Source organism: Bombus pyrosoma, linkage group LG1 (assembly GCF_014825855.1).
Source record: "Bombus pyrosoma isolate SC7728 linkage group LG1, ASM1482585v1, whole genome shotgun sequence".
Taxonomy (NCBI): Eukaryota; Metazoa; Arthropoda; class Insecta; order Hymenoptera; family Apidae; genus Bombus; species Bombus pyrosoma.
The window spans coordinates 9,878,541-9,893,249 of NC_057770.1; the positions used below are offsets into that span (position 1 = coordinate 9,878,541).

General features: G+C 37.6%; 1 protein-coding gene across 5 annotated transcripts in view; it reads left to right on the top strand.

Annotated features, from left to right (window-relative positions):
- The window catches only part of LOC122568796 (hemicentin-1), a 112,645-nt gene that overhangs the window by 92,238 nt on the left and 5,698 nt on the right, over positions 1 to 14,709 (top strand). For all 5 annotated transcript variants that reach the window (XM_043729015.1, XM_043729159.1, XM_043729248.1 and 2 more), the window contains 4 exons: positions 5,545 to 5,642; positions 9,520 to 9,710; positions 9,829 to 9,990; positions 12,430 to 12,564. In XM_043729015.1, the coding sequence (XP_043584950.1) occupies positions 5,545 to 5,642; positions 9,520 to 9,710; positions 9,829 to 9,990; positions 12,430 to 12,564 (586 nt within the window). The remainder of the gene's footprint in view (positions 1 to 5,544; positions 5,643 to 9,519; positions 9,711 to 9,828; positions 9,991 to 12,429; positions 12,565 to 14,709) is intronic.

Below are 14,709 nucleotides of genomic sequence, written 5' to 3' on the forward strand. Positions count from 1 at the left end.
TCGTTTTGCTCGTGCCCATATCCCGCGGATGAATTAGAACGATGAGCGTTCATCGTGACACGAAACCAGAATGTTCTTTGAGTCAACACTGTGAATATTGATTAAAAATTAATCATCGCCAATATCTTCACCACATATCAGTATCGACGTTTCGATCGCAAAATATCCAAATCGTCAATAATTTCAATCCTTCGATATCGACCACATACGATCAGTAATATCGTCGATACTTCGCAATATTGGCAATATCATGGACCGTATACGGGTGCCTTAAATGAGACAACCGATTGCAACTAGTCGAACGTGTAATTGAAGTTCAAAACAAGACGACACGCGAAGAGTACCGTGGACGAGGCATTTCGCAGTGGTTCGAGTTGAAGCGAATGCTAATTGCTCTCAAGTTAATTGAGGGTACTAAGAACGAAATTGTTGTATAAGTTTGCGCAGCTACTCGGCCCGGCAAACAAAGTGGACAATTGCCCTTGGGCGAGCTTTCGTACGTGCTCTAAAACTCTGTCTTGTCCGAATGAACAACTGCGAAACACCACGTGGAACAAAAAAAAATAAAATGTTGAGGGATGAATAAAAAAAGAATAAAAAATGATGATAGTAGAAATAACGACCCATCTCTATTTAACTTGAATGTTTTCTACAAATAGATTGACAACCTGTTTCTGATCTCACAGCTAAAGGATCTATTCTGGCGACCTGCTTCCGTTTCGTACGCGTGCATTCGAACAACGAGACGTACACGTGAACGCGGAATACGTGCACATACATCTGCAATGGCACTTAACATGCAAAGTCACGCGCGATACAACCGCTGTTCCACCAATATCACGGCTTTACCTGTGTTCAACTCTCCGTTCTATCTTTCTCGCGTACGCGAGCTGGGGATGCTTTAAGACGCAAAGATTTAGACGAATGCATTTACACTGCAAAGTGTATCCTGAAGGAGCAGTTAGTTACAATTTCGGTTTCATTCTAAAGTCGTTACACTTCACCCTGAAACACGATGGTAATAAAACGCTAGGATTTTTCAGTTTTATTGCGGACCACGCTTGTTACGTGACGATCGAAAATTCGATTTAAAAGGCATCGATACTGATATCCGTCGTTTAAATTATGGTATTATATTATCCGTTATATTTAAGAGGATTTCTAGCGTGAAATAAAATAAATAAGTTAGGAAGATGATGTTTGAAAACAAACGAATTAATGTGAAAGCTTTGAATTCTAACAAAGAGACACAGATATTTATGACGATCGAAAATGTAGGGTAATTGAGGAGAAATGGCCCTTGTATTTAAAAACGTTTGAGACTTATACTCAAACTGAATATCGTACGTGATAGTTGATCTATTTCTTTTAACACATGTATTCGTTATATTCGTATGTTATATCTATTCGCTTCACTTTCGTATCTTTAAATTTCGCATAAATGCATAAAACTCCTCAATCTACTCGTCACACAACACACAACCTGCCACTCGTCGAATATCACCAGCTACTAAATTACAGCACGAAAGAGACGTGGTCCATCTCTGCTGACGGTTCTTCTCGACCTAATTACCCTACAAAGAGCAATTGCCTGTTCGTGTTCTCCCTTGATACCCTCGCACGCAGCTAATTTCGGTATATAACTTTCCGTTCTTCACAGTGGAACCGGAGAACACGAAAACGATCGGTTTCACGCTGGCTGGGAGGTTAATGCAACATTTCCGGGCAGGAAGGATCAGAACGGCGGCTAATTCCGGCCGGTTCCGTATTCTTGCGGCATATCAGGCGGCAACGAAGTCTGTTGCAATAAACACTGGTCGCACTTTAATTCTGCCAGGGGTTTTCGCCTGGTCTTACTCGAGCCCCCTAATCTTAGCCCGATTCTATGCATACGTAAGAAGCATTGGCAGACGCCACATGCGAGCGGCATGCTAACTCTTTACAACTGCACTCTGCAGACCCATTTATCGATCGATGTGGCAAAGGAAAGGTTTCCATTAACCGGGCGTACCAAGGCGTGTACGTACGTGCCATACAACTGTTTCATCAGCGGTGCATTTACCGCTTATACGGGCCGTGTGCCGGGTCCTAAGCTATTGTAACTAGCCAATTGCCATCTAGAACGATCGCCGTGGCAAAGGTGGACCAGCTACTTAGCTTATAGCATCGGTGTGTATGTATTGGTTAGCTTGACCTGTATCAGAGCACATTATATTGGCAACGAATCAATAATACCTACGCATACGCGTTACGTATGTAGCTTGTCACGTGTGTATATGCATGTGTCTATATTCTATCTCTATCTATATGTATATGTATATACATATGTGTATAAATATATATATATGTATATGTATATATGCTATTTCTATCACAACGTCGATCTGATATCGCGTCGCATCTGCACGGAAATTTATGCAAAGCAGCGCCGCTTGAATGGAAACCCTCGGAGAAGGGCAAAGCGGAGAATGAACTCGATTCCGTGACCCAGCCATCGTCGGGAAACAATAAATCTCGGATAACGATTGCCAACGGAGAAGAGAATCCAGTTCGGAGTATCCCGTGCCCTCTTCGAATGTAGATATAGGAAATCAACCCTGCGGCTCTAAACGCGCGGCAGAATTGTAAAACGGAGGGACGCGTTTATAACCTATCGACTTTCCGCCTTTTTAATGGTCCACGTCTACTTAATACAGCTTACGTTCCATGTTAACTCGTCCGTGTTACCATTGTTTACCACGTTTGAAAACATCGCGTACGATTACGAATGATACCGCTGAATTTTCAGCTACCTTTCGTTTCCACGAAATTACTCAAACGTTCTTATACATGTATATGTGTACTTATACGTATGTACGTAATGAAAATTGAGTATAACGTTATGGTATTAATGTTCGATATCAGTTTTACTTTTTCCGTGGATTCACATTTACCTTTTCGTTTTTCGTTGATGCCCGGCTGTAACGAATTACCCTGAGTAACTTCCGCAGCGTGGAACCGTGGCCGATTGCATTTTTTATGTAATTACGGGACGCGAGTATGTGTCTTGATGCATATTAAATGGCGATGGTGGTGGACGCGTGCACGGAAATTATTAGATAACCGCGTTAAATGAAACGACGGCGATGCCGGATAAATGCAAATTCGGTTTATCTGTAATGGCTACTCTCCGCGTTCTTTATTTTTGGCCCCTACCATAGGCGGTGCCTCCTCTAATAACAATTTTACCATCGTTGAACGGTAAATCACAGGGTATCGCACGTTTAACCGCGTGAAGAGCATTTCCTTTCGACCAATATTTGCGGAAACGATCGCAGCTAATTCCTCTACCTCCTATCCCATTTTTAATTCCGCTTTGCCGAGAACCCGAATTCTGCCGTTTTTACTGCGGCAAAATCAATATTCGCGGATATGCGTGTAATAAACATTTCCTTGTGAAAATATTTCGCCGTTTTATACCGTGTACGTGCATGGCAAATAAAAATAAACGTCGAACAATTTTAGCGCTTTTAAAACGTTTTACCTTTATTTCAACTCTAACTCCTTTCCCTTTCCTTTCTCTCCTTTTTTTTTTTATTTTTTTTTCTTTTTTTTTTTGTTGGTTTTTCCGATACACTCTTTACCGTAGCTGAACTTTACATCCCGTATCATACGAAATTACGATGGCACTACGCAAAAATTCGAACAATAGATTTTTATGGTGTAATCCGGATCGTGGAACGCGGCGCTTAGATGGGATGAAAAGCAGAGAGGACAGGGAAGAGCGGGTAGGATGTGGAAGAAGGATGGAAAACGCGCGGTTAGACATTAACGCGAACGATCCTCTCGCGATAAAGGCACCCCGTTTGCCCGATTTATCACAACTATCTGCATTCGTCCCGTTTTATTAGCCGTAAAACGATTCTTGTTCTGTGCAGCCAGACGAACGGAGCTTTAACAGGCCAATTAACGCGATTGCCGGCGATCGACCGCAAGAAATAAGTGTATGTTTCTATTTCCGCCACGTGGACAGTTTAATCAGCACGTGCATTGACAAATAATGACGTGTTATCTAACATAGCAGCGTAACCATCGAAGAATTAATCTCTTCGTTAACGTTTGAACAGGAAATGACTTTGATACGTTCCTAATGGGAGCAAAATTAAGGGAAAAACGATAGAACATACGGGTCAATCGAGATTCGTGGAATTCCGAGTGTATCGCGAACTTGATAAACGTTATGACGGAATAATTGAAAATGTGCAATACGCGAGAATTGGAATTGCTTGTATATCTCCGCGAAGCGTTTAATTTGCCGGATATACATCGACGAACATGCAAAATGTAAACAAACCGAAATCAAGATATTTTACAAAGAAATATTCTGTTTATAAATAATTATTGTAAATTATTTATGACATTGTTATAAGAATATGTTTTGTTTTAACCATCAAGGACCGTGTGAAACAGTAAATTAATATGTAATAACGTGTAAATGTTGCGTAAATGAAGAGTTTAGAGATGCAACGAGGCTCATAGTGCGCATAATTTGTAAAAATATATAAAATATTCAAAGTAGTATAATTGTCATAATACATATTTAACGAGTGAAACAAATTTGCTAAGGCTCTATGTCTTTAGTAGCGGTGTTTACAGAACTATAAATTTGCAATCTAATCATTATAAAACATAAATAAAGTAAATTATTGTGTTAGATAGATAGAAGAAACAAGTAACGAAAAAAATGTTGAGCGAATTTTTAAAATTCAATAATCTGAAATACCAATATTATTGAATATATGACATAAACTTATCCTGTTTTTCTCGTGTACTCTTTACATATATATATATATATATAAAACTGCATTTAACACAATAAAATTATATAATAATTAAAAAATTTCTTTCCGTCTATCTCTTCTCTTTATCACTAAAATAAAATATTCGACCGTCGTAACAACAATAACCAAATCACCCGCAGACAAATGTTGAAGTCTAAAAAAGTATTCTTTAATCATCTTTGAAATTGCATACTTCCCTTTCCTTTTCTTTTTCCTCCGTTTGATTTTATTCGAACGCAAATTTAAAAAAAAAGACTTTATGGAAACAGTAGAAAAGTTGGAAAGGGAAAACAAAAGTAAGGATGCCGAGGAGAATTAAAATTCGCCATATCAAAAGGATCCGCGGTCTTTTAATATGCAAATCGTTGAAAAGCGGCGCGCGGCGCCCAGCTTTAGATCGCTTCTCCACGACCTTTTCAAGGATGCCATACGAAACGAAGGCAATTTGTTATAAATCAGACATAAGTTGTTTCGCGTTTCAAATGCATACGAAACACGTGAAAACAGAGCATAAAAAGGGGCCGGCAGGGTTGGGGGGAGAGGAGAATGTGCGGATCTACAACTTTGGTGCTTTCCTTTAAAAGACGATTTAGGTACGAACGCGCACTGTCCCGGAAAAATCAGAAAAACAAAGAGGCCATTGAAGATGGGACGGACGCATACGAATTCCTGCTTTATAACCGAGAAACCAAGCTTATTCGTCTTCTTTTTTGCCTTTTTCCAGGAGGATTCGAAACCTCGCAAGGATGCGGGACCGGCTATCGTGGTACATGGTCTTTTTGATCCTGCCGACAATTCTTCTGGCCAGGTCGCTCGATAAAGGTAAATAATTTTCTCGGAGCATTTAACCTTCCCTGGCTCTCTCGTTTCTTCCCTCCTTTCTCTTGTATTTCCCAGCCTGGATATAAGGATCTTTTGTACTTCTTGGCATCCGTTTTACCCCGATGCAATTCTGGCTTTCCTAGTTTAATTCCAGCAAATGCTCCGAGGTTCGAGTACAATCTAGTTAGGCGATTTAATTAATGATCGGTTGATTCGTGAGATACGGCACGGGCCATGATATAGCGAGATCGTAAAGTCTGTCAGTAGTGAAAGCCATCGTGTTTCGGCCGTCGAGACAAAGGAATTGACAGAAATATGGGGGAGCATCGCATCGTTCAGATTAGTGGAGCTACCTGTATTCAAGAAACCTATTTACCAGTGTGACTGTCGTTTACTTGACTTGAAATATCGTTTCAGGCTTCTTTGTTCTAATTGAGTTTCATTCAGATTGATTCAAATAACTTGTAAACCTTTTATCCTTGTATTTTTGTTTGCCGCATGTTTGCTGATATTGGCTCGAAACAATCTTTTCCTGAATTTTGTGTTTGACTATATTGTATGTATATACTTTCAATATGGTCGTAATTGTAGTTAATATCAGAATTAACGTTTGGTACACGTGCACAACCACTTCCTTGGATATCATTTTCCATTAAATATCCATTTGATTCAAGGGACTTGAATCCAAAAGATTTAACTAATCTGAACGAATCTTTAGTCAAGTTCAATTCACGTACATAGTTCCAAAACTTTTTATCAATATGAACATTTCACTTTACGTGATTTAAAATACTCCTCTTATTCAAACTCTAAACAAGCTTGAGACAGTTTTTCTAACTCCTTTATCATTTCTACAAACAATTATAAATCGAGTCCAGCTTGTTAAAGCAGTAATTAACGGTTATGGATTTCAATTTGTAAATGAAATACCGTTAGCTATAAATTATTTCTTTTTATCGCGCGAAATCCTAAAACAGAATGCAATTAGGCGCCCCCTAAGACAATAGCTACTATCTCTACTCGATAATTTAGTTTACGACATTGCTATGTCTTTGCCTGCACTGCACGATTTATCTCGGTCATAATTATTCTGAAAAAAACATTTATCCTGAACGACAGAAAATGTATTTTACGGAAATGCGGAGGCAGGAAACAAGGAATGGAAGAGGTATTAACTAGGTGGAAAACGTATTAACCCGTATAATTGTCCGACTGTTGGATAAAACATTTATCGAAACTTCATTGCCAGGAATTATGCTTCCCATCAAATCCCAGAAGCGGAGTTCCTCCTCGATTCCTCGAGCACCTCTATACATCCTAATCTGTACGAGTCTGCATTCAAAATCCGTCCGTGCAAGGAGCCAAGTACGTCGAGCGGACTTTAATACTATTAAGTATGCATTAGATAAAGCTTATATCCCCGGTGTGCAATAAATAAATGTCCTCGAGCGACAAAAGGAGACATCAGATCTTCTGGGAAAAGAGAAAGAGAAAGAAGGAGAAGGTAACGCGAAAATAAGGGAGAAAGGAGAGGAAATATAGCGGAAAACACGCTAACCTCACGAAAAATCCTCTCTAGCGTGCACTTGCTCCCTACTCAAAAGTGGCTATGAATTGGGAATTCTTAAAGAAGAAAGAAAAGAATACAATCCTGCCCAACTAACTGGTCGGAGCAAAGTAGGAGCACCTTTCCCTCGTAGACTCGGCTTCTTGTCTCGTTGTATAAGGTTTCGCATTGTCTCGTGGAAACAAAAGGCAGGTAGCTTATGCCCTGCATTCAAAAGCTCACAAAGTTCAGTCTCAAGTGCTTGTCTTTTGCCTAGACCCTTCCATCACCTTCTTCTTCCATCTTCGTTCTCTCCTCTCTGCTTTCGCCTGCTCTTCCGTTCCTCAATTTTCTCCCTTTCCATTTACGGATTTCTATATTCACCAACACCAACTTCGCTTCATCGGGTTTCCTTATTCTCCGCTATTCCCTTTGCCAAAGCACCACAGTTACTTTCGAATTACCCGATGCCTGTCTCCGTCGCCTATCCATATCTCTACGCCGCCTCTTTAACTGTTAAACTTCTTCCTCGAATGCGCTTCTTTCCGCGAGCTACTTATATTTAACTCAGACAAACGTAATTAATTAATTAATATTAAGATCGCCGAGAAATGATGCTGTATCACTGAAGCGAAATTATGTTTCGAATCATGGTATATAAAAGGTATCGAGTTTGTATTTCTTAGCGGTTGTGTCTTTAGCATTTTGAGTCAAATATTTATAGTATTCGATAAATAAGTGACGAACAGTCTTTTAGCAACCTTCTGCGGATAAATGTCTTTTTGTACTTTCTGCAGGCAAATTTGGTGATTTATGATTAAGTTTAAAGTGCTTTTTACTACTCCAGCCTTCCAAAATATCTGAATTTCTTTTTCCTTTCTCTAGCTACTCATCAACGTCTCTACTGCGTTATACATTCATTTGTTAATCCTCGTCTGGCAGAGGATTGAAATTGTTTCATTTTATAAAGTAAAAAGAAAGGAATTTTTAAAATTATGATATAATTGTGATATAATTTTATTATATTAAATGTGATAGGATGTTAGTCTAATTTTCTTTTCTTTTTAAATAACGTTGATTATATAATTTTACAGAGTAATAATACGTAGATATAATTTAGAAAATATATCGGAAATGATCAAACTTTTGCTGTCCTGGAATCAAGTCAAATATTAGACATTTTTTTAATACAAATCAAAATTCGAAGCAAACAAGTTCAAGAATGGAATTTTGTAGTTTATTTACCAAAGGTAAGATGCTTTCTAATTATTTAGAAAGGAGATTATTTAGTTTAGTCTTAACTAAAGTACCTAGCATCCCTAGGTACAAAGCGTTATAGAACAACACGCGAGATATTCGGCTTGAAATCTCACGTTGACAATCTGATCCATCTATTCATTTCCGCTCTACGATCCCCAAAAGCTTTTTCCTTTGGCGTTCGCTTTTCTAAACACAACACGTTCCTCGCACTACGTAAACTCCCGAACAATTCTCCTCATACTACTAAGCGTTGTCAAGATAAACGTAAAGTCTGGATGCATATGCAATACTTCATAGTGATCACCAAAACATTTGAACAGTCAATTATTATGTTACGCTATTATGTTATGTTGTTACGTTTTATTGTACAATTATTACATTACATATACGTTCATTATGTTAATAGACCACAATATTTTTTACTACCTTCAGCATTAATTATATGCTTAAGGCTACTGTTCAAACTGCATATTAATTTTTTAATATACAAAATGTATAAAATATCCAAACTAGAGAATATAGACCCGTCGTTATAATTCTTAATAATAAAGCAAGCCCCTATTTAAGTTCTATTATATTAGGTTGTCCAAAAAGTTTCATAAGGTGATAATAGATGAACAACAATTTCTGTTTTATATATGTGTGATCCATTTCGTTCTATTTCTATTATTATATTCGTGCATAATTCAATAAACTAATATAAAATAAAAAACATTGTGCGTCTATTATTTCCTTATAAAACGAAAGAAACATTTCGGACAATTTAATATTTCCATTTCTTAATTCTGTTCTTAGCAGAGATTCTTATTATTCTCATTTCTTGATTCTTATTCTTATGTAGTTCTATTTCTTAATTCTATCCGTAAAGGTATAAATTTACATAAAAATCCCCGCTATAATAATTAGGGTACTTCATACAATACTAATAATGAAATTTCAAAACTTTTCGCGAATCGCTGTATACTCCGATAAAATTCAATCATCGAGCAACTAAAAACACATTTTTTTTTCTTCAAGAAATCGTTCCGGAGAACTGCAAAGTATTGACAAAATTTTTGCTAAACGTTTCAGATCGACGCGTTCCTTATAGCATACCGGCAGACTGGAAGGCGTTGTGGTTCAGTAACCTGGACGATCTGCAAAGAGTAAATGATGCGAACGATAACAACACCGTCTCGAACGTCACGGTGCAGTTGGGTGGGACCGCGTTTTTGCATTGCAAAGTTCGAAATTTGGCAGATAGAACGGTATCCGACGCTGAGGTGAGTGACTCTGCAGCTGTTATCGTCGTCTTTAACCCTGAAGAACATGAACTGTACTTTGTCATTGGTACGCCATACAGCAAGAAAATTGACCGACTATCGCGCACCTGTTCCACAGATATCCTGGATACGACGACGTGACTTCCACGTCCTGACCAGCTCCACGTTCACGTATACGAACGACGAGCGGTTTCAAGTTTTGCATCCCGAGGGCTCGGATGACTGGACTCTTCAGATCAAGTATGTTCAGGACAGAGACAATGGGACCTACGAGTGTCAGGTAGTTATTAGACTAATCGTCCTCTAATTTTAGGGTGAAATTGATTTAATCGGCTATCTTGAATTGTATGGAAACCTTGAGTATGAATGTATAGCACATTTTGCTAAAAGTTGAATTAACAGTACGATAGAATTACTCAGATTTATAGAAACTTGTCAGGAGACAAACAGTTCATGTAATAGGAGTTCATTCATTGTGTGTATCATCTATAATTTTTCATATAATAGAAGTTCACGTTCAGATAAGTAGATTCAACCAGTAAAAATTCATTCAATCGAGTTATGACTAAAATTTCATTCGAATACAATGGTTACGAAAAGTAAGTTCCCACTTGCGTATATCCTTAGTTTGCGATGTAGTGTCTTTTTATTAGGTCGTACGTATCATTTTCATAGTATCGAGTTTTTGTAATCATATGAAAACACTATTAGATAGTAGGACATGTAGTGTATTTGCGCCTAATTAACTAGTACGTAAATGTGGCTACTGTAGATGGAAGTTTATATAAACAAAGTTTTACTGTAGAGTATGGTTCTACAATCGATCGTTTTAATGCACACAGCTTGTAGATATTCCGACAGAAGACAATGGTGAACACAAAAAGTACATTAGGTGGTTAGATGATGCAGTGCAACTTAAACAGCGTTTCTTCTCAAAATGTGCTTTAGATCTTTATTCGAGATTTCCATTCAATTATTAACGCGATACGCATTATCTGGAACCTGGCGAATTATATACCTCAACGAAAGACTCGATAGCAGATTCACCGACGTTGCAGCTTCTCTAGTTGCTGTTGCAACGTAATCGTGCCCCTTGAAACGAATCGATTTTAATGAGGCCTCGAGAAAGCAAATTCACAAGAGCAGATAAATGAGATGTTTAGATGAACTTGTTACTTTTTTACTTTATGATAGCCAGACTAACTCGATTCTATTCTTTGCGAAATTGAATTATATCCACAATTTTACCGTTCATTCATTATTTTGTTCAAATAAGAGGGATCTATTCACGTTGCTCTATATGAATATATTATGTATGTTACAGGGAACGATTTGAAATTTCATTAACTCTGTAACATGTCGCTGCCATGGTTTTATTGGTAAAATTTGAAACGAACCTGAAGATGCATATAAAACCTATAATATATTTAAAGAAAATACGTACATATGTATTTCACAGAGATGACATAAACATTTGAAGTCAATCAATTATTCAGTATGTTAATAAACTATTTAGTGGGACAATATTTAGCGTTAACAACATATTCAAGAAACTGTTCGTCTTATATACTAATCTTTTACAAAGTATACGTCTTGTAACTTCTGTATACATTTTTATTTTAAATTTTATATTGATAATCGTATCCCGTTGCAGCAGTAATAAAATTTCAAAAAGTTTTGTATAAAACACAATGTATTCATAAGTTTTCTATGATTAGTGTTCACATGCTTTCGTGAAACGCTCTTCCTGAAGTAAAAATTCATTCAATCAAATTAGTTGAGTTAAGGAAGTACACGGAGTGCCTACTAAATTTATGCAGAAGTTCGTGCATGATGTACTTGCAAATACATAAAATGTACCTACTTGAAGTGAAACTCTTTAATGTAGTTTTGCTCTCTGATAGTATCTCAGACACTCATATAAGTTAGTAGATATCATATTAATTAGTATACATAAAAGTGCAATATAATTTAAGACTGATATAAAATTAATCCTGTCGAGACACCCAAGTTGACTGACTTTAAATGTGGGTGTTAGAGCGATCGAAATACGTGTCTCCAGCCACATTCTCCAAATTTATATAGATTTTATGAAGTGTCAGCTATTCATCGCAAATAAACATTAAATTTGAGTAATGTTCCTTATTTCGCTGTAACTTTAGTAAAACAGTACTTAATTCCAAGACAAGACAAGGAGCTATGACAAGAGCTAAACAATCAACAGTAGAGAAACATTCTTTCAAATGTAACTGATATTTGATTGAATTTTTTCAAGTGTTCAAATATTTATAGACAATAAATATACAAAATATAAACTATTTTAAGTAGAATGGTACTAGAGCTAGACAAGAGTCTACGTCGATTAGTTAATTTTGTTTTAAACAAGTCATTTCAAATTTCAAACGCTTCTCCTCCTCTTTCTCTTCTTCTCCTTTTCTATCCTTTCCTTCTTCATTATGCTCAACGAAAATTGCTAAAAAATGATACAAAATAACTTAGGTCAGCCTTAGATCGTTAGGAACAAATTACTAGACTGAAATGAATGTGCCTTTTATAAACGTAAAGTGCGAAACACTTAATGCAAGCTATTTTATTATAGATTCGAGAGTCTTAAATGAAAACGAATATCGGTATACATACCCGAAAATATTCTTTATGTACACGTATATCTTTTGGGTCGCATTGATTGTAATATAGCGTCGTTTATTTCTCTTCACAGGTCGCGAGGAGTACAGGGATACTATCACACTTTGTCAATCTAAACATAGTTATACCAGAAGCATTTATATTAGGAAGCGGTGAACATCACGTGGACGTAGGATCCATTATAAACCTCGTATGCATAATAGAAAAGGTGAGAACCCGTTTTAATCGCGTTTTATTCATTCCATCGCAATAAATATTTCCATTTTTCAACGTCTTGAAATGATTAATGCGGTTTTATTCAACTTTTCGTACAAATACCTGGTACCAGCCATCTGCACATTTCTTTCATCGTACCGGCCTTCCAACGTCACTGTAATGGAAACACGAATTTTATCGTATGTAATAAAATACACGTCTGTCGGGAAAATGTTATATCAGGTACCATTGATACGTGAAAATAATCGTGTCGCTGATATAGGGAACGACCATGAATAAAGCCACGCCGTGTGCAGTCCATCCGCTTAACGAAGGTACATAGAAACGTACAGCTTGCAGTTCGTGGGAACATTGAATGTACCTTCATACCGGCGTAGAGCGGAAAAACCTCTAGTGAAATAGGCACAGCTTAGTCACGAATACAAGAGTGGAAGTGCATTAAAGCGGCATTGCCGGCAGCCGCTGCAAACTCGACACTATCGGGAAACGAAAATAAAGTGCGCCGTTTTTTACCCCCCCCCCCCTCCTCGCATCTGCATGCATGCGTGTGTATAACGGGCCCCAGAAAGTCAGAAAATCGTGCGTCTTAAACATAGCGAGTCTGAAAGGAAACAGGGCAGAATCGATGTCTTAAAACTACACTATAATGGATACGTGTAGACAAACTGTCGTGACAAATACTTCAGCGCAGTCAGATAGAATAAAACAGAACGATTGGAAGGTATTTGGATGATAGTTGGAAGGATATTCGACTCAAGTTAAGTAATTTGCCTTGTAATTTACCAAATTTTCTTGTAAACAATTTATAAGCGACCTACATTTCAAAATAGGCTATTTAACTCGGTTGCGTGATAGACAGTGACACTAGTCATATAAATTGGATATACATAATTATGTAACTTCTACTCGTCAAAAGGAACGAAGTTTGTTCAAATAATATTAATCTCCGTTGCAATTATCGTAAACCAATAACACGCGTATATTAATCTTCAACAAATTTCCCAGCTCGATTTCGAAAACGAGGCGCCATATAACAAATTCTTGTTCTATGTCTTGGACTTATTTTTTCATATATAATCAACTTCCAGCCGATTGTATTGCGATTACTGAAACATCCTGTAGATTCTCATAGAAGCAGTTACATGGTTCTTCGTTCGTTCTTGTTTCATTCATCGGAATAAGCATTTACTATATGTAACCATAGCTTAGCTCGCTTCCCTGTGTCCATGGCGATACCGAGCAAATGCGTCTAAAAAATTCTTCCGTGCGAAATTGATGGTATTAACTAGAGAATAATATGGCTTCCGAGGGAAGCACCCTGTAAGAAGATACGGTATTCATAAGTACATTATATATCGTCTTAAGATAATCTCGTGCATGTGAACTCGGCAGAAATAATGTCGAGACATCGTCAACACGGTCGACGAACGTTCGAAACAATTCGAAACGATTTGAAACGTCTCGACGAAATCGTCGAATCGGGAAACCATTTGCGTTTCTCGTGCGAGTTGCGGCCGGGATCGAATCACTGGAAAGGACGTCTACTCACGTTCCACGAAATTCACTACAAGTGGCTGGCTTCGACGTCCTATTTCACTTCGTGCACTTCACAGGGGTAAATGTCGCACGATTCAGACACCAGACGCGCATCGGAAATGTTTCGCGCAACACCGACGCGATGTTTCTCCTTTTTTGTTCTTTTCGAGCAAAGAACGAAAGCCGAAAAACGTGTCCCATTCGCGTCCAGGAAAAAAGTAATACTAAACTGCATGTCGCTGCATCGGCATTTATCGATCGTTTTGGCAATTATCTCGGCTAGACTTAATTACGCTAGGTGACGACCAGATTTTTGTTGGTCCTCGGTATCGGGAATCGATACGAAACGCTCCAGAACGCATTAAAATGACATTTCGATTGTCGCAAAACTGAAGGAATATAAAATACAGTTCGCTGCAGATTTGTCATCATCTTTTTTTGTAAGATTTTCTTGTAAAGTTCAGAAATATTCATGGAAACTATTTTATTCGTTTCACGACGCTGTCTCGTATAGCACATTGTCAGTATACAACTACTATTATTAAACAACGTAATTACGTTGCTCTTAGTATTTAACTATCGTTTGACTAACAATCTTTAT